The sequence below is a fragment of the Aulostomus chinensis genome, chromosome 11 (genome assembly GCF_037954235.1).
Source record: "Aulostomus chinensis isolate RoL2024-O1b breed Wild chromosome 11, RoL_Achi_v1.0, whole genome shotgun sequence".
Taxonomy (NCBI): Eukaryota; Metazoa; Chordata; class Actinopteri; order Syngnathiformes; family Aulostomidae; genus Aulostomus; species Aulostomus chinensis.
This window is the reverse complement of record NC_141330.1, coordinates 24,088,333-24,113,548: the sequence shown is the minus strand read 5'-3', so window position 1 is coordinate 24,113,548 and position 25,216 is coordinate 24,088,333. Positions and strand designations below refer to the sequence as shown.

At 42.0% G+C, this 25,216-nt stretch overlaps 1 protein-coding gene across 5 annotated transcripts in view; it reads left to right on the top strand.

The window, feature by feature from the left end:
* The window catches only part of vps13b (vacuolar protein sorting 13 homolog B), a 327,627-nt gene extending 302,558 nt beyond the window's left edge, over positions 1-25,069 (top strand). For all 5 annotated transcript variants that reach the window (XM_086219125.1, XM_086219127.1, XM_086219123.1 and 2 more), the window contains 21 exons: positions 2,425-2,691; positions 4,471-4,554; positions 4,784-4,959; positions 7,825-7,995; positions 10,601-10,808; positions 12,072-12,260; positions 12,585-12,731; positions 13,961-14,238; positions 14,844-14,971; positions 15,074-15,270; positions 16,235-16,353; positions 16,906-17,356; positions 17,900-18,064; positions 18,422-18,650; positions 19,855-20,031; positions 20,108-20,278; positions 20,869-21,045; positions 22,355-22,457; positions 23,895-24,063; positions 24,164-24,244; positions 24,681-25,069. In XM_086219125.1, coding sequence (XP_086075251.1) covers positions 2,425-2,691; positions 4,471-4,554; positions 4,784-4,959; positions 7,825-7,995; positions 10,601-10,808; positions 12,072-12,260; positions 12,585-12,731; positions 13,961-14,238; positions 14,844-14,971; positions 15,074-15,270; positions 16,235-16,353; positions 16,906-17,356; positions 17,900-18,064; positions 18,422-18,650; positions 19,855-20,031; positions 20,108-20,278; positions 20,869-21,045; positions 22,355-22,457; positions 23,895-24,063; positions 24,164-24,244; positions 24,681-24,929 — 3,936 coding nt within the window. In that variant the 3' untranslated portion in view covers positions 24,930-25,069. The remainder of the gene's footprint in view (positions 1-2,424; positions 2,692-4,470; positions 4,555-4,783; positions 4,960-7,824; positions 7,996-10,600; positions 10,809-12,071; positions 12,261-12,584; positions 12,732-13,960; positions 14,239-14,843; positions 14,972-15,073; positions 15,271-16,234; positions 16,354-16,905; positions 17,357-17,899; positions 18,065-18,421; positions 18,651-19,854; positions 20,032-20,107; positions 20,279-20,868; positions 21,046-22,354; positions 22,458-23,894; positions 24,064-24,163; positions 24,245-24,680) is intronic.
* The last annotated feature ends 147 nt before the right edge of the window (positions 25,070-25,216 follow it).

The window sequence follows — 25,216 nt, the reverse complement described above, 5'->3', positions numbered from 1 at the left end:
TTGCCGCATTATATCGGTTGACCACCACTACATTTAACTTTGGAAGCGTTGACCTATTTCCCTGCTCTCGTTTTGGCAGTTTAAATTTGAAATCTCCTGTGTTTTTTCCATTTGTACATTGTAATTCAGAAGTCCCAGCTATCAAGTAACTATTCTGTGTTTATCAGTTGTTGTATTGAGTATTTTACTTATCAGCAAAACTAAGATTTCTAAGCTTGAAGCCATCTGAAACACAATTTGCATAATAATCTACAGAGAAGATCATAGGAAATCATCACTGAACATAAACCAGGCATTTTTGCCTTTTTTTTTTACACCAAGAATAGCAGTTCATTGTTTTCCACAAATATGAGGAAGAGTCACTTTATACTTGAAAACATATCATGCCATCAGATCAGAGTGGTGACACATTGTTATGTAAACAGTGTCAAGTGTCGCACGTCTCCCTCTTGTCTCCCAGACAAAACAGACTCAGCCTCTCACATTCCTTCCCTGTCTGTCTCAGACACTGCTTACATCTTGTTCCCATTGGATCAAATGATAGGGTAAGCACGTTGGTCACATCCAATTCACAACAGAAAGCCTCAGAGTGGGACACTAGAAGCCACTACGGAGAAAGTTGACTACTGCCTCGATGAGCATACCTCAATTTCTTTCTTTTTTCTTTCTTTTTTTTTGCTGGGGATCATACTCAGAATTTGACCTATGGCTGTGCCCTGTCTCATCCTCTTTGTCACTGCTCTTTTACTTTCACATAAACACAAACATCTAAACAAATGCATTCTCTGATTACACAGATTCAGACCAGGAACATTTTGATGACTCTTGAGGGAAAAATGTTAAGTCAGAGTCAGTAGTGCTGGGCTGCTCTACACCTCCTCATGAATAAGCACGTGGCAACCATGGCTGCATTTTAAAGGACTGGAATATTCTGGTATTAGCCAGATTAAGCCAAGTCTGAATAAAACACAACCTTAATCTGGGCAAGGTTATAGTTAGAGTAAGCAGTAATTATTTTAAGACAGGTTGAGTATTCCCATTTTATTTGCATTCGCAGCCAGGATCAGTATTCAGAGGCTGTTCAGCCACAGGAATATTTTATGAAGATCAAAATGAACCACTACTCACTGCAATTACTTTATTCTGAGCGCACAACACACTTCACTTGTAGCTTCCTCAGGTTTTCCTCATGAATTCACATGCATACTCAACTTTGATAAATACATGGAAGTCACATGAAGAAACTCCAGGTGAAACACATTGTTGGCTCTGAATAAAGTCACAGTAAAGTACTTCAGTGAGCTGTGGTTAATTTTGATATGATGTATACACCTGCATTGCACTATGAAGTCCCACCATAGTTTTTGCCACACATATGTCAGTCCAACTGCTTCATGACACATGGTTCAGCTTCCAATGAGGGATGCAAACTCACACAGCATGACAGGAAGAGTTTCAGGTCAAATTTCAGAAGGAAACAATGAAGTAGAACTAAGGGATGTAACGCTGGTGTTTGTCATCACATGTTAGTCTGATTATGTTTATCATCCATCAATCCATCCATCCATTTTCTACTGATTATCCTGTTAAGGGTCAAGGCTGGAGCCTATCCCAGCAGCCTTGAGGTGAGAGGTGGGGTTCACCCTGGACAGGTCACCAGTCCATCGCAGGGCTAACACATATAGACAGACAACCATTCACACTCACAGCCACGCCTACGGTCGATTTAGAGTCTGGATTAACCTCGTTCCCTCTTGCATGTCTTGGGACTGTGGGAGGAAGCCAGAGAACCCAAGCAGGCACAGGGAGAACATGCAAATTTCACAAAGAGTGATCCCGTGTTCGAGCCTGGAACCTTCTTGCTGCAAGGCGACAGTGCTAACCACTGCACCATCGTGTAACCCTATGTCTATGATGTTACCAGGAATACAAAAGGAATTCTTGTAGTAGGAAGTATTGTCTTAATTAGAATTCAGTCAGTAGGCTGATTCATGCAGTCTATATGAAACACCCACTGGCAATGAAAAAGAAATGAAACCTGCAGTAACAGACTGTGTGAGGGGCAGCTGTCAGCCTCGACCAGATGGATTGGGATTAATGTGGTCTTTAAATAACAGGAAAATATATTGTTGTATTGAGCAGACCTGTTGTTTATTCTGAGCTCAAGCATTTGCTGTTTAAACATGGTGGGCTCTGTGTGAGAAAATGACAACTATCAATGAGACTTGTGCTGTGTTGTTAGATAGAGCCCCTAGAACTAAGAAAAGTAGAGACTCTGCTCTGCTTTTTGTTAATTTGGGCACAAATCATCTTTCTCTTACAGCACAGTCAATGACGAAATTGCCTGTTCTTTTCATGCATTCAGTCTGCTACCTCCTCTAAGTTTTTCATTTTTTTGTTTCTATGTTGATTTTCCCTCTCCAGGTAATAATATGTGGGCGACAGGTAATGTGCAGTTACCTGACTCAGGATATTGAACTGCGGGTGGTGCAGCACTACGTGGGGCCCGATGGTCAGACAGTGGTTAGAGAACACTGTGACTGCCTGGAGGCAGGGGCCAAACTGCCATCTTATGTGCTGGAAGATGCCGAGCTGACAGAGCTGTGTGTCAGAGCCAGAGGAGATGAAGAATGGTCACAGGATGTTCAGCTGGAGAGGAGGGACAAGTGCAGCAGCAGCTCTGTTGTACAGGTACAGAAAGACAAATAGATTTGTCCTGAATATCTCAACACACACCACAGTGCATGACCTTTAGGTAACTGTACCTGATTTTCATGAACAAACTGAGCTGCATATTGTTTAGGGTACTTTTCCAGAAGACTGTCTGGCATGCTCCTTACTGTTTTTTGATGCTTTGAAAAACATGTTTCATACAAGAGGGCAAATGCAAAAGCACACTTTTATACTGTTGCAATTCTGTCACACGTGGAATTGTGCAAGTACAAGCTGTTGAATGTGCCCTCCAGACAAACGTAGATAAATGCACACTTGCAAATACCACCACCTCCAACCAGCTCTCTATCCACACACACACACATTTGTGGCTGGTGAGTGGACCACCAACTGCGACCGGCTAGCCACAGTGACAGAGCAGCTTCTCTCTGTTCAAGAACATATTGACATCGTCCCCTCTGAAGGTTTTCCATTTCCCAATCTGTAACCCAAGGATGCTGAGAGGCAGAAAATACAGTTTATACTCTCTCATAACAACACTAACCATTGACAGGAAATACTAGATGATATGTGGGCACAGGGAGATGCTTTGAAGGCACTTTCACACTGCTGGATTAGCACCAGATGATCTCCTCTTCATCAGTGGGGTTCTTGCAATTATTCTTGTGTTCTCAGTCTGTCCTTTTTTCCTGCCCCATGCTGTTAACAGCCAGCCATTCTAGCGCTCTAGTCCAACTCTGACTTCACTCCAACCTCTGCTGTTATCTCGTCTCCTCAGATCAGCAGTTCATTACACATATGGAAGCTTGGCTCTAAATAAGAGAGTTGTGTAGTAGCTGAGTCTTAGATCTCTCTATCTCTGCCTGTCTCCTACCATTTCACTCTCTTTTCATCCGTTCTGTACACTCTTACCCACACACTGGCTTACTCATCCATCTTGTTACAGTTAACTCCTTCCCTTTATTTACTTCTTCTCTGGCATCCTGCTTGTCCACCTGTTCCACTCCCTAATTCTCTCCTGTGTCAATGTCTGTCTTTTCTCATCTGCCTCCGGGTTTTTTTTTTTTTTTCATTTTTACTTTAACAAAGCACAGGAGGTCACTATGACCGTCTCCCATTGGTTTGAGTCTCCTATTGAGTGTTTTTAGGGTCAGAGCTCTCTGTTTGCCAAAGTTTCATTTTCTCACCCCAACAAGGCTGTTTTTAATGTTCACTCTGTCTCTTTGCTCTCTGTGCTGTCCCCACTAGTAAATGATGTTCCAAGTCTATCATCACCACAGCTTGTAATGTGCCTTGGCAAACCAATCCTTAAATGAGGACTGAATGGGCCAAAAAACAGTGCCATGTTAAGAGTAGTCATTATTCAGTGGGCTCATTTTCAGCCTTGAAATTGTGCTAAGATTTTACTGACTATTATCTGGCACTAACTGCTGTCACTCGCCTCTGACATGTTATGTTGTTGCTGGGCTTTGGGGAGACAACTTTTAACTTACTGGAAGAAGCTAGGAAACATTTCAGGACACAGCATGATAATGTGTTTCTGATGGAAGTTATAAACATGCCATCAGTTGAACTGAAGCAGTACAAGTATTTCATTTATCAGATGTACCATCATTTCTTTCAAATTAGAAACAATCAGATTCCTGGATCAAGCTCAGATTTGTAACCTTAAATAATCATGCCAATAAGGTGATAAGACGATATGAGAAGAGCTGACTGCTCAACATCACCCCAAGTTTGATATGGCTTTGGATATATTGAGGAGACTGCCATTACAAGCAGTTTGTTCCCTTTCAGGTGCCATGTTCTGGTGGTTCTTTGCTGTACGTGTGGTGTACTCTCATAACTATTGAACCTGATTCTCATATGCAACAAAGAGTGGTGAGTGTCCTAAATGCACACAATATATCTAGTCCTTATTTTCACATTGTGACAGAATATCTCTCTAGCATTAATTGGATCTGTTCAGATTATTCCATGATCAAGATAACCAAAATGAGAAAAAAAGATGTTCATCATCATTTCACCAACACAAACTGTGTTTGTGTGGTTTCTCTTTCTGAAGATGTGTTTTTGTTGTTGTTTTGTTTTAATGGATTCTCAATTTCAGGTAGTTTTTAGTCCATTGTTTGTAATGAGGAGTCACTTGCCGGATCCAGTAATGGTTCACATTGAGAAGAGGAGTCTGGGACTGAGAGAGTGTCAGCTGATACAAGGACAGGGCCACCAGGAGCCTCTGTTGAACACTGAAGCAGACCTCACCCACCACCTCACTTTCCAGGCCAGGTAAATAGTAATGTAAAAGAAAAACAAATTCAAAAGCCATTAAGATCAATCTGTGTGGGGAAATTGAGTTCAAAATTCGGTCCATTTATGGAGTATCACCCAGAATTCACCAAAAAAGGCTCTGTAGATAAAAATGTAGCTCAACTATGAGACCGAGGAAGTGTGAGTGATGCAGGCTTTCACCTGCCACCTCATCTCAGGAAGGTCTGTTTTTCTTATTGTTGCTTCAGTGCAGTAGCACATTATGTTGTTAGCAACCACTTCATACTCGCACAAAGGATTACCTGACACTGTCCTCTGTGATGAGCTTTTTTTGCTTCCATTTAGTGAAGAGGGAGAGAGACACGTAATTAAGATTCTCACACACCACATTATGGTTTTGGTGACACTTGAGACCAGTTAATTGTGGATTACATGTACAATTGAGAACAACAGCTTTGTCCCTGATTAGTCACATGCTGATTTTTGGGTTAAGGTCGGGAAAGAAGTGGTAAGCACCCCAAAATTGACTCAAGTGTGTGCGTAGACAATATGGAATGTGTTTGCACATTGGTGTGGGTGGATGGTAAGTGTGTGCACACGTGTCCATGTCTGTGTGGTCTGTGTCTGTCATTGTCTTGCTGAGCTATTAGTCAGTTTAATTGTGACAGTCACCACCTCATCATGGGCAGGGTCTGTCACATACATCTCCACTGTGCCGGTTACACTAAGCAAAGTGGAATTGATTATCTTGAATCAACTAATAAAGTATTTTTTTATTATTTTAAAACTGCATCACAGTTATGCAAAGCACATAACAGCCTGTCACCAGACTGTGTCCAGGGGTTGTTTCTCTCTAGAAAAGCCAGTATGGCATAACAGGAGCCTGTATGTTCACAAAGACAAGAACGAATGTAAAATAAAGATGCTTTTCATTAAATGGAGTAAATTTGTAGAATGACTTAGAAACAGAAATGAAAATGGGTGATATAGTTGATTAATTTTGTGTGATTTAAACATAGGATGATCAACAAATAAATAAATAAATAACTGTTGTATAAACACCAGAACGGGAAATACTTTTGGGATATATAGGTCGACAATATACATATGCTTAGCTTCTGCTACTGTCTTTCATTTCACAATCTAAATTAAAAGTGAGCCAACACAAAGATGATTCATGTGAAAAGGTAAGCGTAATACGCTAAGGCTTCAGCCTGCATCTTTTCATCCTGTTCTTTGTTTTTTTCAGTGGTACAAAGTACTGAGTTATTGTTTGTTTTTTATATTGTTGAAGTGTTATTTTAGTTTTATGCGGTAAATTGATGAAATGAAATTCAGTAAAAACATTACTGAAGTGTCATGTGATGTACATGTACATGGCTTATGCTTTATCCATCAGTATTATCCTTGTTTGTGCTTCAGTGTGGGTGGCCCTTTGAGAAATGACAACCACATGTAGATGGATTGTTGTTTTGTTCCTACTGTATTTGTTATCTGCAGATATTTAATCTACGTTGTTTTATGTGAATGCATGGAAGACCATTCATTTTTTGGTAGCAACTGAACAAACAGAATAAACACTGGCTGTAATTGACGGCCCCTGAGAGAATTTTTTTTCTCTGACTGTTTTGGGTTTAGATATCTGGTCACAAAGTTTGTTTTGATTACAGCTGCCATAAAGGAACCACAGTGGCCATACAGTGTCTGGGAATATATTTGGCCTCTGTTGGTGTAGATAAATCCTTTTCATGCACCCAGAAAGCATGATCAGAAACAACCAAGTGTCTTGTCTTCATGGATTGCAACCACAATGCCCCTTGTGTTTACAATGTGTCTTCTGCCTAAACTGCCTCTCACCAAACAAACTAACATACCTCTCTTCCTTGTTGGCCCGATTCAATCCATACCTCATCCCCATCCATTCTCACAAACACACTAACAAAACCCACAATTGTAAATGTACCTTCACACGCATACACATGTATAACGCACACACACACACACAAGCACTCCAGTCCCCCAAACCCCAAAACCTCTTGGATGGATCCATTCTTGAATGTTCACTGGTCAACGGCTCATCTTTCCTTCCTGTAATTACACATAGTTGTGGGCTCTAATGGATGAGGTAGAGAGCAGAGTTGTGGTCTGCGACACAAGAGACATAGACAAGTCTTAACAGGAACTGTTATGTCCTGCTCTTCTCTTATGTGCCACCACATTAGAAAATGGAGGGTTACAATCAGAAGCCTTTTCCAGTTTCCCCCCTCAGGAACTGCTCTGGATGAAAAGCTTCCTGTCAACACCTTGTCCTTCTCCTCTTCCTTGCCCAAATTCATAAGCAATAGGCCCTGATTTCCTTTTATAGCACAATGGGCTCTATTAATAAACTTCTGCTTTGGGGGATGCTTTGCTTTAGCCAAGTGGAACTGGATGTGTCCCAGAGAAAGAGAAGAAGCTATTATAGTGTATGGAGGATTTTTTTTTCTTTCTTTCTTTCTAAAAACCATAATTGACCAGTGTCTGAAAGCTGAAGTATCCAATAAGAGTATTTACTGCTGTTTAGTTTTTTCTATGATCATTGTGGATTAGTGTTTGTAAAACAAGACTACATGTCTGTAAAAAAGACAGACCCGAAGTCAGATTCAACCTCTTCACAGTTCCAGAGTAGAAACGAGTTTAGATGCAGGTCAGTTTAATTGTTTTGAGATTGTCAGATAAGCTGTGTCATCTGGTGCAGTATCTGCTTGTACCTTGGGTAAGATGGCACAGGGTTTAGAATTCCATAGAAAATTTACTCTATCTTGTATCCAGTCAAACACCTAGCTCAACAGGTCATACCTGATAAATCTACCATGACCTTGTATTGTGTTCTGTTTTTCTCAGAGAGGATGAAGATGCCTCCCACTGTGCTGTACCCATCTCCACCAGCCTCATCAAACAGATCTTGAACAAGAATGGAAATGAGGACAACCTGGAAAACATCATGGCTGACTTCTATGGTCCAAAGGCCTCCACTGATCCACCTTGGCCGTACATCACCAAAGATGCTGACAGGTACGTCATTTGAGCTGTTGAGGGGGAGCCGAAGGGAACAGCCCGATCTTCCCATGTGCTGTGTCTTCCTGGCAAAGTTCTTCACCATCAAGAGAAAAGATACTGCTGACGAGGCCACATGTGACTGAGTAAGCATGTAGTGGTCCACTGTGCTCCCCAGAGTAGCAGAGGGAGTAGAGTAATGACCAGGACAGCTTGGTGGGGTGAACTGGCAAAGTTATGAGCCATGCTCAGTTCACACTTGCAATATAAACATCATAAGTGTCTGATCCTTCATCTCCCCAAGATCCTTTGATAAGTCTTTTAAATTATGCTTTGTTGTCTTTGTTATAGCTCTATGTGGTACGCATTATATCTGGCCAGATTTCAAACCACAAATTTCATCAAGACCCACAGTTTGTTTTATTAATAGTACGATTTGCATAGCCTCTCTCCTCAAAGTGCAGAGTTGTGCAAGAATGTCTTTCATGACGGATGCCTCTCTTTGTTCTCATTCTCACATATTTAACAGCAAAGACAATACAGAGACATGCATCAAACTTCCCACTGCTGTCCCTACAGAGTAGAGATTTAAACTGTCACTGTCACAGTCCTCCTTTCTCACACAAGTCACTGGGCCTTGCAACCAGTTAAATCTTGGCACAGATTTGTGGCGTGAACAGTGGGTATACTTCATATGATATGTGTGTGTGTACACAGGCTTGTTTGTGTAGCTCATACATGGGTTTTAATCTACTGTTTCTCCATACGCACATGTGAATCTGGCCATAAATGACACTCAGGGAAACAAAGGAATAACATCTTGATTGCAGCAGTAGAAGAAATAGTTACATGTTCTCATACAGGCTCCAAGTTACAAAGAGTTCCAGTAATTTGCTGGACATGTGAACCATTTACTCTCTCCCTACTCAAACACACACTGATTGTTATCCAGCACACATAAAACTGTTATGTGCAAATACACCATTATGCATATTGCTTAACTTATAAATTGGGATTCACATTGCATCACAATAGTTTCTGACAGTTTGGTGTCTGGTTTCTTCGTAAACCAGGGCACTGTATTCCCTATAATCCATCCCTGGGAGACAAATCCCCAAGGGACACGTTTCCCATCATGGAAAATGGCAGTTTGGCGGATATAACTGTATCTGGAGTAACATGAGGGGAAAAAATGTAGGAAGGAAAAAAGAAAAGTGTCATTAAAGGATGCTTTCTCTAAATACACTATGCCTCAGATTAATTTGTATATGTTTCCTTCAAAATTGATAACAGTGATACTTCTATTTGGAGAAAGGGTTTGGTTACTCTGGCACAGTGTAGAAACCAAACCAACAGAACTCGTTGGCAGGGAGTGTGTAAATATTGTGTCTTGAAGGGGCAGAGGAAGTTGAGAGCCGTAAGTGTTGTTTTTTTTCTCTGTTGGATTTTTGATGGTAGAGAGGCCACCACGATCATTAAACAAACATCTTGCGTTGGCTAAGCTCAAGCATGTGTGCGTCTGTTTTCAAACCAGTGTACCTTTCAGAGTTCTCACTTCTGAAACCCTCAACTCCAGGGTGGTTTGGTTGACAAAGGCCCTTGAAACTTACTTCTTTCAATTCCTTTTTTGTGAGCTCTGTAATGTGTTTCATGACCAGACACCAGAAACAGTACAAGTTAAATTATCACAGTAGAAGTTAATTATCGTAAGTGTTTTTTCATTCTCCTTCAAAGTGGGGTAGTATGTGTAAGTGGAAGAAGGTAGCTTATGCAGAGTCAAGGCGGTCTTGAGGAAGAGTTAAGATCAGGTCGCATGATGACTTGGAACTCCAATGTCAGTCTTAAAGGACATTTTGCTTGGCTCTCTTCAGGCTCTTTTTAGGTCACAAGACCATGATTACCATCAATTAAGTGTTGTGTCAGAAGATGGGTGAAGAAATGGTTGTGTGTTTGTCTGCCTGCTTGTTTGTCTTGTGTCCTGGCATGCCCCTGTGTGTCCCCAAATATCTTGTCAACTCGTCTTTCTATGTTTGTATTTCATAACTTTTTGCAAATTTGTATAGTCTGTTGTCAGCAAGTTAATGGTCTGTGTCATATAACAAATATAGGAATTGTTTGTTTATAAACTTCATGTTTAAATGTTTGCTGCTCTGTATTTGGCAGTGTGGGAAGCCTGACAAGTAGTCGAGTGAACTGGTATCTTTAGTCAGCTAAACAGGTTTATAACCAAGCTGATCTGACAATGGCGGTTTTATATCAGTGGTGAATTATAAGTTGCTATATGTCAGGCTTTCTTTTCTGTCTGTATGTTTGTCATTGCGGCTGTGTTTGTTGAGGGTGAAGTGTTTGCAATCCTATAGCATTACTGCCCTGGCTTAAATGAAAAACAAGCACACAACAGTCATCTGGTTTAGCTCACTCTCTCCGCCAAGGCACCGACACTGGCAGTGCTACATGTTCCTAGTTGATCTGCTTCTGCTAACACATATCCACATTAGTAAGGATGTAAGGATCCTATTGCCTCTTACTGTATGATTGGTCTATTTTCTGTTTGTCACTGTAGCAAAATCAAATTCTGATCATCTGATGCAGCTAGATTGAGTCAGTATGCCCTCTACCTCAGGTCAGTGCTGGAGCCCCTCGCCCAATGGGACAGTCCCATGCAGGTGAAGTTATCCTGCTGGAAATTGGGTCTGAACACCCTGCTGGTGGAGCTGCTGCCCTGGGCCTTGTTAGCCAACCACTCCCAGTGGGACCTGTGGTTTTTTGAGGGAGAGACCATTGTACTGCAGATTCCAGCCGGCAAGGTCATTGTACCACCCAACTTTAAGGTAAGGTTCATGTTTCATGCAATGGTAATAATTACTGAATTATACTTTTCCTTAAGTTCAACTCAAGAGCATTTGTGTATCTTATATAACTCCCCCGTTCAATCACACACTACTCCCTATATATTAGAATTACAATAGATTTCTTGACAATAAACCAGTAAACCGAGGGTTTAGATACTGACAGCTGGGTTGTCAAAGAGGATTTGTCTTTTTTGTATAGAAATAGCATGTGGCATTGCAATATAAACTGCAAAAGCTTTTATGGTTGTGAGGTTTTTGTGAGCACTATATTGTGGATACATTTACAGTCAAGCACAGTCTTGTCTTCTTATACATTACATAGAATTGGACAAATATACCTGTTGTATGCAAATGTATATGTATTAAATTTTTAACCAAACAACCCTCAAGGTAGCAAAAAAACTTGATAGTCCAGAGCAAACTAAAGCCCATCAGGCATACTGAACTAAACAACTTAATGTTACTCAGTAGTATGAGGACTCTCATAATGTAATGAGTCCAACTTTAAGCTTATAGAAATCAAACCAACAAACATGTCAGTCGTCCAAGAAGCTGTCTCAGGTGGATTTCTCAACAGATATTTTTGCTGTCCACCTGCAAGAGCGTGAATGTGAGTGAAAATGTTTAAAAGGACAATCATTCCTGATAGACATTGATTCACTGCACACATGTGTGGAACACGGACTCCAAGCAGACTCCAGAAAGTATAAACTACGGCGTCTGTGGGCTCCACAGCTGTATTTGTACGCATCTGCTTTGGAGTATAACATCCGCCTGAGTGTACTGACTTTATTTTATGTTCCACTGTGTGGCTACTTGCGTAAAGTGCCTCTCCTCTGTCTTCATAACAACCGTCAAAGCATGCAATCCCAGTGCCGATCACAATAATACACCATTTCTCTGAGGTATGCTCAGTAGTCTCTAGTGACTGCAAAGAACTGCAGTTCATCCAAACTGCTCAGTGTCTTTTCTGTGCTTCATGCAGTACATGTCATGTGTCTTTATCAGGTCTTCCAAACAAAGTGCGGGTTAATCTGTCATTAATGCATCCAAAAAGAGAAGTATTAAATTGAGTTTTCCATTAATTAGTACTATGGTGTTAATAAAAGCTCAAAGGGTGCCCAAACATTTGCAAACTTGTGCTTTATTACATAACTTTATTTACAATTGCAAATTGTGATGATAATGGAAAAGACATTGCCATTCATATTCTCTCTCCTCTCTTTGCTCGCCACCATCCAGGAAGCTTTCCAGATTGGCATCTATTGGGCTCAAACTAACACTGTCCACAAGTCTACAGCACTGAAACTGGTCCATGACCTGACTTCTCCTCGATGGAAGGAGGGATCAGAATCAGATGTGGTCACCCTAGATGAAGAGGGATATGTTGAAGCCGACATCGCCCTGGGAGCATTTCCTGGCAGACAGAAGGTGAAGGAAACACGATCCATTTTGATGAACTCATCAACATGATTGTATGAATTATTGAAATATAGGATTTCTCAAACAAGATTTTTTGCTGTTATTGTTAAGTGTTACACATCTCCTGAAAGGAAAAACATCAACCCAATATAGTATTCATGGAAGCTTGCTTTTTAAAAGAACTTTAACAGACAGCATTTGCATGTGTATTTAATTACTGCCACAGTTTTATTTTTATTTCACCATAAGGGGCTGATACTCAGGTCTCCCAAGTAATAAAATAATTTTTTATCATTTATGGCTGACATCTCAGTGTCTGTATTTCCTCTGTAGCTGTGTCAGTTCTGCGTGTCATCTGTGGTGAGACACGGCATCCAGATCCTCCAGATAGAGGACAGAACAATTCTGCTCAACAACACTCCTTTCACAATACAGTACAGGCCTCTGCTGACTGACCATGCACTCGGAAGTGATGACCAGGTAATATACATGCATGATATATTGTTTACCTGAAACACACTCAGCTGTCAAGTTGCCGTGCACACAAACATGTACCCAGTAGACAGACTCAAAAGTTTGACAACACTGGGTTGTTCTTCACTTTAATGGCATTTTAATTTGTAGCATAATGAAACAATGTTTTTGTATGCTCTTCCTTCCTTTTTTAAAATGTACAGCAACTTCTTGTGTTAGCACAGTGCAACAAAGGACATCATTTATCTTCTAGCAACTTAACTGTCAGCTCTAAGTCTATGACACCCCATAAAATAGTGTAAATCCTGAAGCTTCAGTTCCATATTACTAATGGCAGTAACTATAAAGAGTGTGTTTTATGTATATGTATGGTCCTGCATCATGTCTGTCCAGTCCTACTGAAGTTTCTGAAGCTTCACACATACTCCCGGTGCCCATTACTCATACATATATCCACCCCACAACTACCACACATATGCATTGCAAGGATGTAGCAAGCCATTTCCATCAGATCATGTTGCTCTCCCTCCACTGTTCTCACCATGTGGCAATGGCACTTCATAGGGATATTAGACAAACACCCAGAATTGGATACAGGTTTCCCTTCTCGCTTTCATCTGCTGCTTGTCCCCAAAGAGAGCAACAATGTAGTGATGTCATTTAACGTGCCTTCAGATCCCCTTAAAGAGGGATGTCAGAGCTTGCCAGTTGCCACTAATTGACTGAAAACCCTTTTTAAAAAACGGGCTTAAAAAAAACTAAATAGCGGGCGATGAGCTTAACAAAAATACAAACCACAAACAAGGCTAGGAATGCTTTTCTAGTCTGTGTGTTCGTCATGCTGAGAGCCTAATCTCTGTAGTCCCCAACTACTCACTGCTCACTGCTGCTAAACCAGCCCAGCAGGGTTTCTCTGCTACCAATTTAACACTAAGCTCAGTGGGAGGAATAAGAGTACAATAACAATGCGGTTTTGCCATTTATTTATATATTTTCAACCTTTTCATTTCTTTTGTTGTAATCATATGGATCTTCTTTGCTCTTTCTTTCTTTTCTTCTCTAACTGTCCCATCTCATAACTTTTCTTAATCTCTCCCTTCAATATTCTTGCCTTCCTAATTTTCTCATCATATGTAATCTTTTAAACGTACTTAATTTTCTCTCACCTCATCTCCTCTTTCTTGTCTTTCCTCTTCATCTGTCCTTATCATGTTCTTTTCATGTCCTTGGCCAAGGCTTGTGACATACCAGAGACAGCAGTCTTCCCCCTGGCTCCCTCTGAAGAGGCATCCCTGGCTAAGCCCTGCTCCGTGCCATGCTGGGACCTTCTCCAGACAAGTGACCAGGGGAAAGTGGACTTCCCTCTGCCACTCAAGCATATGCTTTTCAGCTCTTTTTCAAGACCTGAAGGATCTACAGCATGGAGCCTCCCTTCTCCCATCCGGCCAGACTTCCCAAGGCAGAGTTTGTCGGTTCCTGTAGAACCAGAGTTTGAGGGTGGCCTGAGCAGCAGGTGGGTGAACTGGAGCATTTGTAATTTGCTGGCGGCGACAGCCCATTTAGAGCTGGGTACTGAATCAAGCTGGCACCGGACATAGAGCGAGGAGGCACTGTAACTGGTCGCAGCTTGTTAAACACTGGCAATGAAGTAAAAGGGAGAAACGCCCTCAACATTTCCACTGTCAGTTTCTCTGCTTGTTTTGTTCTCTTGATCCCTCTCAGCCTGTCCCATGTTTTTCTTGTCTTTCCTTCTTTCTCCCTTTACCTTTCTGTATCTATTTTACTTCTGAATCTCTTCTGGGTTAGAAAAAAATCCAGCCAAAACTCCATCTTCCAGCCAAACACCAAGATATAAAAACAAACACAAATATGAATGAGCGCGCGCACACACGCACGCACATACACGCACATACACGCACACACACGCACACACCCCTGCCCTTAGATAAGGCTCTGCCTGTGACTCTACCTTACAGATTTTAAAGCAGTAATGAGTTTTTTTGCTGTTTGGATGTGTGAATTTTTTTTATCTGTTGAACTTCATAAGTTAAGATATTATCCATCTGTGGACTGTTTATTTATGTGGTTGTGTTTTTTTTTCATTCTCCTTTTTTTTAGAGCCATAGTTCTGACATATCAGGAGCATCTTGGGGTGACATATATCACCTTGAATGAGGACCCCTGTCCTCGCATGCTGATCCACAACAAGTGTCCTATCCCACTTCTGCTTAAAGAAAATGTCAAAGGTAGGAGGGAGGGGCAAGGTCCAGCTAACCCTACCTCTCATCTCACACCATTTTCTTTGACTACTTTGCATACTTACTTGTATTTCCACACATCTTTTTCAGACACTCCAAGGACAGAGGTGTACTGTTGTTCTCTTCCTGCGAACTGCTCCCTGCACCATGAGCTCTACTACCATTTCTCCAGTTTCCCTGACTGCAGGCAGAGAGAGATGTTACCATCACTGCTACTGAAAACCACCACAGACCACAGCACCACAGACTGGACTGACCCCATAGATATCAACTGTCTTGGCACTCAGGTAAAAGCATTCGTTATGGAAGGCTGAGGGTAAAGATTTCAGGAATTTTGCCCTCATGGAATGTCACATCACTCGCCAGATATAGTCAGATATATTCACTATATTTACCTTTTCTTTTCTTTAAAATTAACAATTATCAGGTGTACAGATTTAAGTTCCAACATCATGTTTGTTAAATTGATAAATTCCTTCTACAGTAACATTATCTGGAAGATTTAATGACAACCGATGCACATTGACGTCCCCTGTGAAAACAAAGCAAACACTTGGCAATCAGATGAATCTTGAGTTAATAATCCACAAAGGAGAACAGTCTCATCACCAGCATGTGGTGTTTGGAATCTTACTGACCAATAACAGTCACATACATGATAATGTGATCTTGTCTGTGGGAAAACTAATTTTCCCTTTATATGGTCTCCAAGCTAGTTGTATGCGGACACTGTGTCATTTTTTTAAACCCTGGCATTCTGATTGAAGTTTTTAGGCGGGTCAGCCTAAGTACCTGTGGTCTGACCAGTTGAAATAGTCCGGGAGTAGCAAGATGTTAAGGAGCTGAATGTGTAATGTTTAGTGTTGTGTCTAGCCAGCTGCAGGTTGGAGTTGAGGCTGTGTATCTCTGGTTACTCTGAGGTTTAATTCTGACCTCTGCGGTACGGGTGAGAGGTGAAAGGTTGGACTTGTTATGACTGCTGAGTGAAACATTCAGCAGGGTTCTGCTTCCTTTTGTCACATCAGGAGCTGATCATGCTAATCCTCGCATGATGGGAGTTACAATCAGACACATGCATGCTCTAACACACACACACACACACACACACACACACACACACACACACACACACACACTAGTTCAAAGTTTATTCTATTCAAGGTTAAAATCTGTGTGTTTCCCCTCTATCCATAGCTAGTTGAAAGTGTATTAATGAACAATCACGATGCATATCTGCTCTCAATTGTTCAGGTGGTGTTCCTGCCTGGCTTTGGCTGTCTTTACATTGATGTGGGCTTTGAGAAAGGAACCCTGATCCTGTCACTGGCACCAGAGGGCAGCATGGATGCTGTAATCAGCCAGCACAGCAGGTTTGTGTGCACCGGCAGTTGTTTAGCTGTGTTATTTAATGCTCCCTAGATATTTGAACCATAAGAAATCATCCGTGTATGCTGTTCTTCCTTACCTCCAGGTCAATACTCATTTGCTCATTATTATTTAGACTTCAAATTGCTTTGTGATTATTTGTAATAGCAATGTTTTCATGCAGGAATCATTACAAGACTCTAAACATGAAGAAACAGACATATTTTTAACCACAGGAGGGCAATAAAACCCTCGTGTTGTCATAAGTGAAATTAGTTGTACAGTGGCATGACAACTTTGTTCCATTACATCAACACATAATTGCATTGTCATTTTGGCAAAACAGGATATTGACATAATTACTTATTTGGTACATGTAAGGAAATTGCCTCAGTCATTGGGCTTTGTTTGTGTGCAGTGGTGGTAGGAAATCGAAGACACATCATTTCTTTTTATGCCCTACAAATAGTCAGAATCATGAGAGGGAGATGAACTTGCCTGACTTCACTGACATACACATCATCATAATCATCATTAATAACTGGCTTTGTTTTCAGGTCCACCAATCTGTCTGTAAATGTCCTGCTGAGTGAGGTCAGCGTGGCGCTGAGTGATGACATCACCAGCCCCTCTGGGTCCGTGGAGCTGCTAAGACTTACATTAACCAAACTGCTTCTCCGCCTGGCTCCAGCACCCACATTCCAGCACCGAGAGCTGACCATTGACCCTGGAGCAGGCACAGAGCCTATCTTTGCTGTGATGCCTGAGGCCTCCCTGATAGAGGTGCACTGCTCTTGTCTGCAAGTGGACAACCAGCTGTATAATCGCGCAAGCTTCCACTTTCCTGTGCTGCTATGCCAGGAGCAGAGAGGAGGGGCTGAGCCTGGGACTCAGTGGAGCAGCACTGACAACCCTACAGAGTCTCTTGAACTCCTGGAAGAGTTTAAACAGTCATGTTTCCTTCAGCTGAGGCTCACACTGGCAGGGGACAGATGCACTGTGGAGGAGGTTAATTCCAGTACACACACACACACACACTCACGTATATATGGATGGATGGGTGGATGTGTGTAAGTATATATGTGTCTAAGTATATACAGTATGTATGTATGTATGTGTGTGTGTATGTATGTATGTATGTATATGTATATATATATATATATATATGTCACGTATATATTCGCATACATTTAGGTGTACATAAGTATATCAATATATGCATTTTAAAAGATGGACCTCTTCTGTGACATTCAGCAGCCTTTACTGTATCAACTAAGCCACAATAATAACCACCTGACAACTCCACTTGTTAATGAAAATAATCTTGTCTAATTTTGTGTAATTCTTTTTTTTCTCCCTGTTGCTTTTGGGATATGACAATTCTTCTCCCATGGCTGCCAAAGTTGTATTTAACTCAGTATGATATTTCAGTCATTAATAGTTTTGGTTTGTTTTGTTTTTTTGGGAAGTGACAATAAACCTTAAAGCCTAACCCTACAAATAAGCCCACGAAAGAATCACCAATTCTCATAAGAGCTTTGTTTGCCACAGATCAGCTTCCAGCTCCAGCCTGCCAGAATCTACCTTGAGGACACCTTTGTTTACTACGTTAAGACCCTGTTCCACACCTACATCCCGGATACCACCATGACCTCAGCCTCCATGAAGACCCAGAAGAGTCGAGAGCCCGAATCAGCTGTTATCCTCCCTGAGCAGGTGCACAGTGCATTATGAAGATGAATGTTTGAAGATGAAAAATGCTTGTTGAGTCACAGCATTTACAGAATGTTATCACCTCTGTGCTACTTTACATTACATGATGAAGGATTCAGCCATACTGTGGCTAATGGCAGTTTTATAAACCATCAAATTGCTTGTTTAAACTAATTTCTAAATGTGGGAACAAATATATAACCCAGTGTTTAGAGTTGAGACAAATGGGACACTGATTCAACACATTAAACTCATTTGTTAAATCAGAAAATCTCACCTGAGATAATGACCTTGGAGGTCATCAATGCCTGTACTGTCTATGAAGATCTTCTCCTCTTATGCCAAGTAAATGTCCTCCAGGTGCTTCAGTCCATTCAGGCATTCGTCCACCCTGTGCGGCTGCAGAGGCTGACCATTCAGCCGGTCAGCCTGCTGGTCAGCATCCATGCCTCCCTGAAGTTGTACATCGCTTCAGACCACACTCCCCTCGCCTTTTCACTGTTCGAGAGAGGGCCGCTCTTCACCACAGCCAGACAGCTAGTCCATGCTCTGGCCATGCATTATGCCGCCGGAGCCCTCTTTAGAGCTGGTGGGTGCACTTTACTTATTCGGAAGACTGGTTACGTCATTCTCATTTCCGTGTCATTTTCCAAATGACTTACTTAAATCCCTGGATGGTAAGAACCCAATTAATACAAATACATTTGAGAAAATGACAGGTTAATTAAAGAAATATCAGTAAATGTTGGTTGTGAAATTAATATTTTTCCCTCTGCTTACATTGCATTGTGGCAGAAAGTGCAGTAAAATTAAAGAACAGCAGGAAGCAAATCTGAATCACTGGAAGGTTTTTTTTTGTTGTTGTTGTTTTTTGAACTAGTGGTCAGCCACCAGGTCAGTCATCAAAGACGTCTGACTTATCAGGCTGTAGAAAGGCTGCATATCTATGTCCTTTGTGGTCGTCGTGTCTAGTCAAAGCCTCCACACATGGTCTGATTTAACCCAGTCATTTCCACATCAGAAATCACTGTTCTGGCTGGACGCTTCCTTCCCACTGTCTTTCATTAGAGCCCTCATTTCTGCTCATATTTCAACACGTCACCTCGCCACATTCTCTTCTTCCTCAGTCATCATTAGTTAGGGCAAGCATTGTATTCTGGGACTGATTAACTTCAGGATGTACAGTGCTACATTTACACACACACACACAGGCACACCGATATTAAAAGGCGTATGCTATCCATGAATGTAATCAATGCACCACACGTGTGTGTGTGTGTGTGTGTGTGTGTGTGTGTGTGTGGTGTGTGTGGTGTGTGTGTGTGTAAAGGCATGACTCAGCCCTGTAAACATTTGCCCCTGTCAGGACTTAATGCTTTACCAAAACCACAACTGTAAAGGCAGTAACGACCACTAGGCCCCACTGGAGTTGATTTTCTACTATTAAAGTCTATCACTCAAGTGCAAATGGACTGAGTATAATATCAGATCAGCGCCTGGTGTCTTGAGAAAGGCCTTTTTTCGTTTTGTGATGCATTTTTCATAAGTATCAGTGAGCCATGCCATCTCAAGAGGAGGCCATGGTCAACTGAGAGATTTGAGATTGTAGGAGTTAGTAAATGTAGCTGTGGTTAGGGTTAAGGTAAAGGTTAGTTGGTATGAGTGTTTAAGTGTGTGTACATATGTTTGCACATGTGAGTCTAGTGAATGCACTAGTTAGTTTGTTAAGGGCACAGTGTTTGTAAATTTCGGTCTACACACCCAAACATTCTTTGTCCTTGTCCCTACCTCAGGCTGGGTGGTGGGGTCTTTGGAGATCCTCGGCAGTCCTGCTAGCCTAGTGCGCAGCATCGGTAATGGCGTGTCTGATTTTTTCCGTCTGCCATATGAGGGTCTTACTCGGGGGCCTGGAGCATTTGTCAGTGGGGTCTCCAGAGGGACCACTTCCTTTGTCAAGCATATCTCAAAAGGTAACATGTTGTAGGAAATGATTAATTACTTGTGTTGTGTATATGTTGGATAGTGAATTAAAACATTTGTGTTCAGGCACTCTGACGTCTATCACCAACTTGGCAACAAGTTTGGCCAGAAACATGGATCGTCTCTCTCTGGATGAAGAGCACTACACCAGGCAGGAGGAGTGGAGACGGCAACTACCAGAGAGTCTCGGGGATGGACTAAGACAGGGGCTGTCACGACTTGGCATTAGTTTGCTAGGTATGTGTGAATAAATACACGCACTTGATGCACCCATTATTGTACCATTCCCATTGTACATTTTAAATTGTACTCTTCTTTCCATCACCAACAATTCAGCTGAATTATAAGTAGAACACATCATATTAGATGATTGTAAGAAAGTCCAAGAGGCACACAAACTCTGTGCCACACACAATCACAGAGAGCTTGGAGACAGAACCACAGAGACAAAACAGCAGGGACTCAATAAACACCCAGAGGGCAGTGAAACTCAAGTCTGTCTTGAATCGTACTCAAAGACACATACAGCATTTAATTATTCGAACCAAACAGTAGCTTGCATCTCTGGGTTAAGGCGCATTATTTTCCCTGAGATGCTCTAATGATCACATCTGCATCACATGTAGAATTTATGGTTAGATTTGCAAAAGCATGTTGAATGTTTGTGATTCCCAGTTGTGCACAATGAAAACTGTAAACCTGTTTAACAAGTCTCACTGGTACAGAGCCTCCCCGCGAAAGAGGCCCTGAATTTCAAATGCATTTTGTGGTTGTCTATTTGGTATTTAACAAAGCACACCAGATAAGACAAAGACCTTTACCTGCAGGAGCGATTGCAGGCATTGTGGACCAACCCATGCAAAATTTCCAGAGGAGCTGGGATGTACAGACCTCAGCTGGCAGCAAAGCTAAAGGGGTCATCTCTGGTGTGGGAAAAGGCATTGTAGGGGTTTTCACGAAACCTATTGGAGGAGCAGCTGAACTGGTGTCCCAAACCGGATATGGTGAGTTGAGAGAACCCAAACGCACCATCGAAATAAGATAATGAGTGCCCTTGTTTATGTCTGTTAATTCTAGGGTTGGGGGGGGGGGGGGAGGGGGTTGTTATTGTCATTGAATTGATATTGATCTTCTATTTATGAGATGTGATCATTACATAAAGTACTTTATGAATGACAAATCACTGATAACTGTATCAGCCGGATCAGTAAATTAAATGTGACTCCCAGAACTTTAAAAACCTTTTACAAAAAACTGATGAACACAAACAAATGAAGCATAATGAGTTCTGGCAAGGCAGCACGGTGGTACAGTGGTCAGCGCTGTCGCCTCACAGCAAGAAGGTATTTTTGTGTTTCGGCCGGGCCTTCAGTAGTGCGGGAGAGAGCTGCTGAAAGAGAACCCCCCCCCCCACGCACACACACACCTGTTTAGGTTTGTGAAGGCTTCTCATTCAACACCAGCTCCTCCTCTGAGAAAGTCACTCAAGACTTATAATGAGCTCCTTGGCTTGTGAGTGAGAGTGGGCAAATGGGCAAATGGGTGAATGAGGCAATATCATAAAGCTTTGACTACCATTAAGGTACCAGGGTGTAGGGAGGTATGTGTTGGCACTAGCAGGTCGTTGTTTCAGCACATAAATTACCAATCTGGTGAACAGCTCCATAAAAGAGTGACGGCTCCCAGAGGCCTGGCTCTAATCTGCCTGACCCTCCAAGCGCTGCTGGGTCAGCAGAACACAACTGATGCAGCTGCACGTGAGCAGAAAGACACGCACACACACAGAGCTTTGCCACATGCATACACAGAGAAATGGCTGGCCATTTGGGGAATTGTATCATAATTCTGTCACTCAATCCTTTCTTATAAAACACATGGATATACACACACACACATACACACACTTTCAAACACCATCACTGAGTACCACAGCAGTTACATCATTAATGGAGCTCACTGTGTTCTTTATGGCTCTATTTTACTTGGTGACCTCACTGGCTCGCTGCTGCTGACAGCAAGAGTGAGATGAAGGGAAATTGACCACACGCACATGGGTAATGAAGTCACTCTGACATGTGCATGTAGAACCATCCAATCATGTTTTGAAAACAAGTCCATGTGGTGACTAGATAGAAGAAAGGAACGTCTCAAAGTAAGAATGCAGCAATGTGTAATTGATCAGTATTACTGCTGACACAGAATAGTACCAGTCTGCTTTGTTGAACTTATAGAGTACTTACATGCATATGTCTCATCCACACACAGAAGATGGTAGATTATGTTGGTAACAGTTTCTTTGTGATTGTGTCTCAGGGATCCTCCATGGAGCAGGATTGTGGCAGCTTCCTAAACAACTCTACTTGCCTACAGAGGAGAAATCATCCCAGGCCCCCAACAGCCACCTTAAATATGTCTGGTATGACCCCAACCCGTTCTTGTTCCAGAAGGTGCCTCCTTTCCTTTTGTCAAGCCCAGTCTTAGAAGTGGGACATATGTTCTGTCTTTGCTTTTCTTGGATTCCCTCCAGGATCTGCTGTTCCTTTTCTCCCACTTTTCATCATTTTTGCTGTCTTGTTTTTTTTTTGTTGTTTTTTTTTTTTTAAACCTTGGAGGTTCATTAACCCACCCCCTCAAAAAAAAAAAAAAAGTCTGGAAAGATGTTTGACCTTGATTCCACACATGGTAGCCAGCCTGCCCTCCCTTGTTCTCATCAACCCAGTTAAAAGGTTTTTATAAGCACCCTGCCAAAGCCTCCAGCTAGAAATTGTTCTTCTTGTTTAACTATGAGGCTTTCCAGAGATGTTTCTCTGTGCCATCAGATGGAGGAGGGACACCTTCCCACTCATACTGGAGTGGAGTTTAAAAATGTTGCATGTTGCTCCTATCAGGGTTTGGTATTATTACAATATGGATCAGGTCAGATTCCAGAATGTTATCTCAATGCAACAACTATTTCCATTACAACGCAAGTCTCTTGTGTTTGGAGAAGGTTACAGGAGCTGTGGAAAAAACTGTGATTTTTTAGAATGAATATTCCGCAATCTAATATGGATTCTGTTGTTACAAAAGCTAATAGTAGTATGTTTTCTCCATCAACTGCAATGAGCAAAATCAAAGAATTTCAAATCCAATATTTCTTTAGAATAGTCCACTTGAGTTGTCATCGCCGGCGAGGTTAGCAGTATGTTGCACTATGTTAGTGGAGGATGAAGAAAAGGATAAAAATACATGAATGCTGAGATAATGCTCCCCTGTGGCTTTATTCTGTCTGTGTTACAATGAAACTAGCTTCCATCAGGCATCCATCAATTATTTTTACTACTACAGGTAGCCCAGACACTTGAGGGGTCAGGCTATTTGAGCAGAGTTACACTGAACAGAACCAAAGTGTCCCCACTGCTGCTGCTTCAACATCTGCTGTGCAATTTGAACACCTGCCTTCCAAAGTAAACACGCTGGAAGAGAAACATGACTGAACACTTGAGTTCATACACACTTATTTCCCCCTCGACCATGTGTGTAATAGGAACCACGGAGAGAACATGCAGAAATGTAAATTACAGGATGTATGCAAACACATATGGTCACTTGTTTGTGTGTGTTGAGGTGAGTTGGGCACTTTGTGTGGTCCTGTGTTTATAGGAAATGTGTATATATGCATATAATCCATGCACATAGGCGAAAGAGCAGTGTATGTGTTTGTTTCCTTTGGTGTTTGATGAAACATAAAATTACATATCCCAAACCTGCTATATTGAGTTTTCTCTACATGTCCCTCTAACTTGGTGGCACAATGACTGATGTGTATCGTGGAACTTGTTTCTAAAGTACATCAATTTCTTTCTGGCCACAGGAAAATGCTCCAGTCTCTGGGGCGACCAGAGCTCCACATGGCCCTGGAGGTGACCATTGTGAGTGGGTCAGGTCAGGAGCATGCTGGGTGTCTGCTGCTCACCTCTGAGGTGCTGTTTGTGGTCAGCCTCAGCGAAGACACCCAGCAGCAGGCCTTCCCCATCACTGAGGTAACTGTCACCTCCGCTCACTTGACTAACCAGTCTGATGCAAATCTGTGCTGTGTGGCTTTGCAGACAGAATGAATCTGAAGCTTTGTTTCTCGTGTAGGTTGAGTGTCAGGAGGTGCCTGGACAGCCGGGCCAGCTGACCCTCACCCTACAGCAACAGACTGTAGCCAACGAGTCAGAGGTAGGAACGAACTCTGAAATCTGTAAAGATGACGCCACATAAACCGGCTGATTAATGTTTGTGGGTAGATTTAAAACAAAAGTAAATTGTCATTTAATGTACATTTCCATACTGATGACACCCATAATTAAAGTATGTCTCCACGAGAGTGCATCTGGTTTGAGTACTCTTTGCTTCTGGCTGAATGTTTTCCAGCCAAAACACTTCAAGCTCTACGATGGCCCAAATACTGACTGGCGTGATCTTGATTTTTCTGTTCTAGCAATGTTTTAGCCTCTCTTGAATCTCGCTACCTTGTAGTTCAACGCTGTTTAATTTTGCTGGTCAGCAATTGAAGCAGCTGTTACTTTGCTTGGTTTGTTTAGCATGCGTGCCCTTGATGGCACATGATCAGACAGCTGCAGCAAGGTTAACTATCATGTCTGTCCTCCCTCAGGGTGACGGTGTTCGGGAGCGTCTGTCAGAGCAGCAGTACCAGCGGCTGGTGGATTACGTGATGCGAGCCTCACAGTTTCTTTCCCCCTCTGCTGGGTCTCTCCAGCTGCAGCCCCCCGTCACACTCGCAGAGCCACCTCCCTCCCTCACAAAGTCTTACCGCTACTTAGTAGATCCTGCATTTGCCAAGGTGTTTGTTAGCAAGTTCACTATAGTAAAAGATAAAGCCTTACATATCGGGTTCCACTGATACACAGTTAAACACATCTGTGGCTTTCTGAGAGTGATATAAGCTTAATGCTTCAAAAACAGACATTATTTCTATTTAAGTTAAGCCTTAAAAACATCTTTGGATACACTATTCCTCTGTGTGTGTGTGTGTGTGTGTGTGTGTGTGTGTGTGTGTGTGTGTGTGTGTAACATCCTTTTATACAAAGCTCACCTACTGAGGTAAAACAACTCTGTTTAAGTGAGGTTGTACATTTGTACATGTAGAAAATTCCAAATAATGTCCTTTGGAAGCGTTGAGACAGTCAA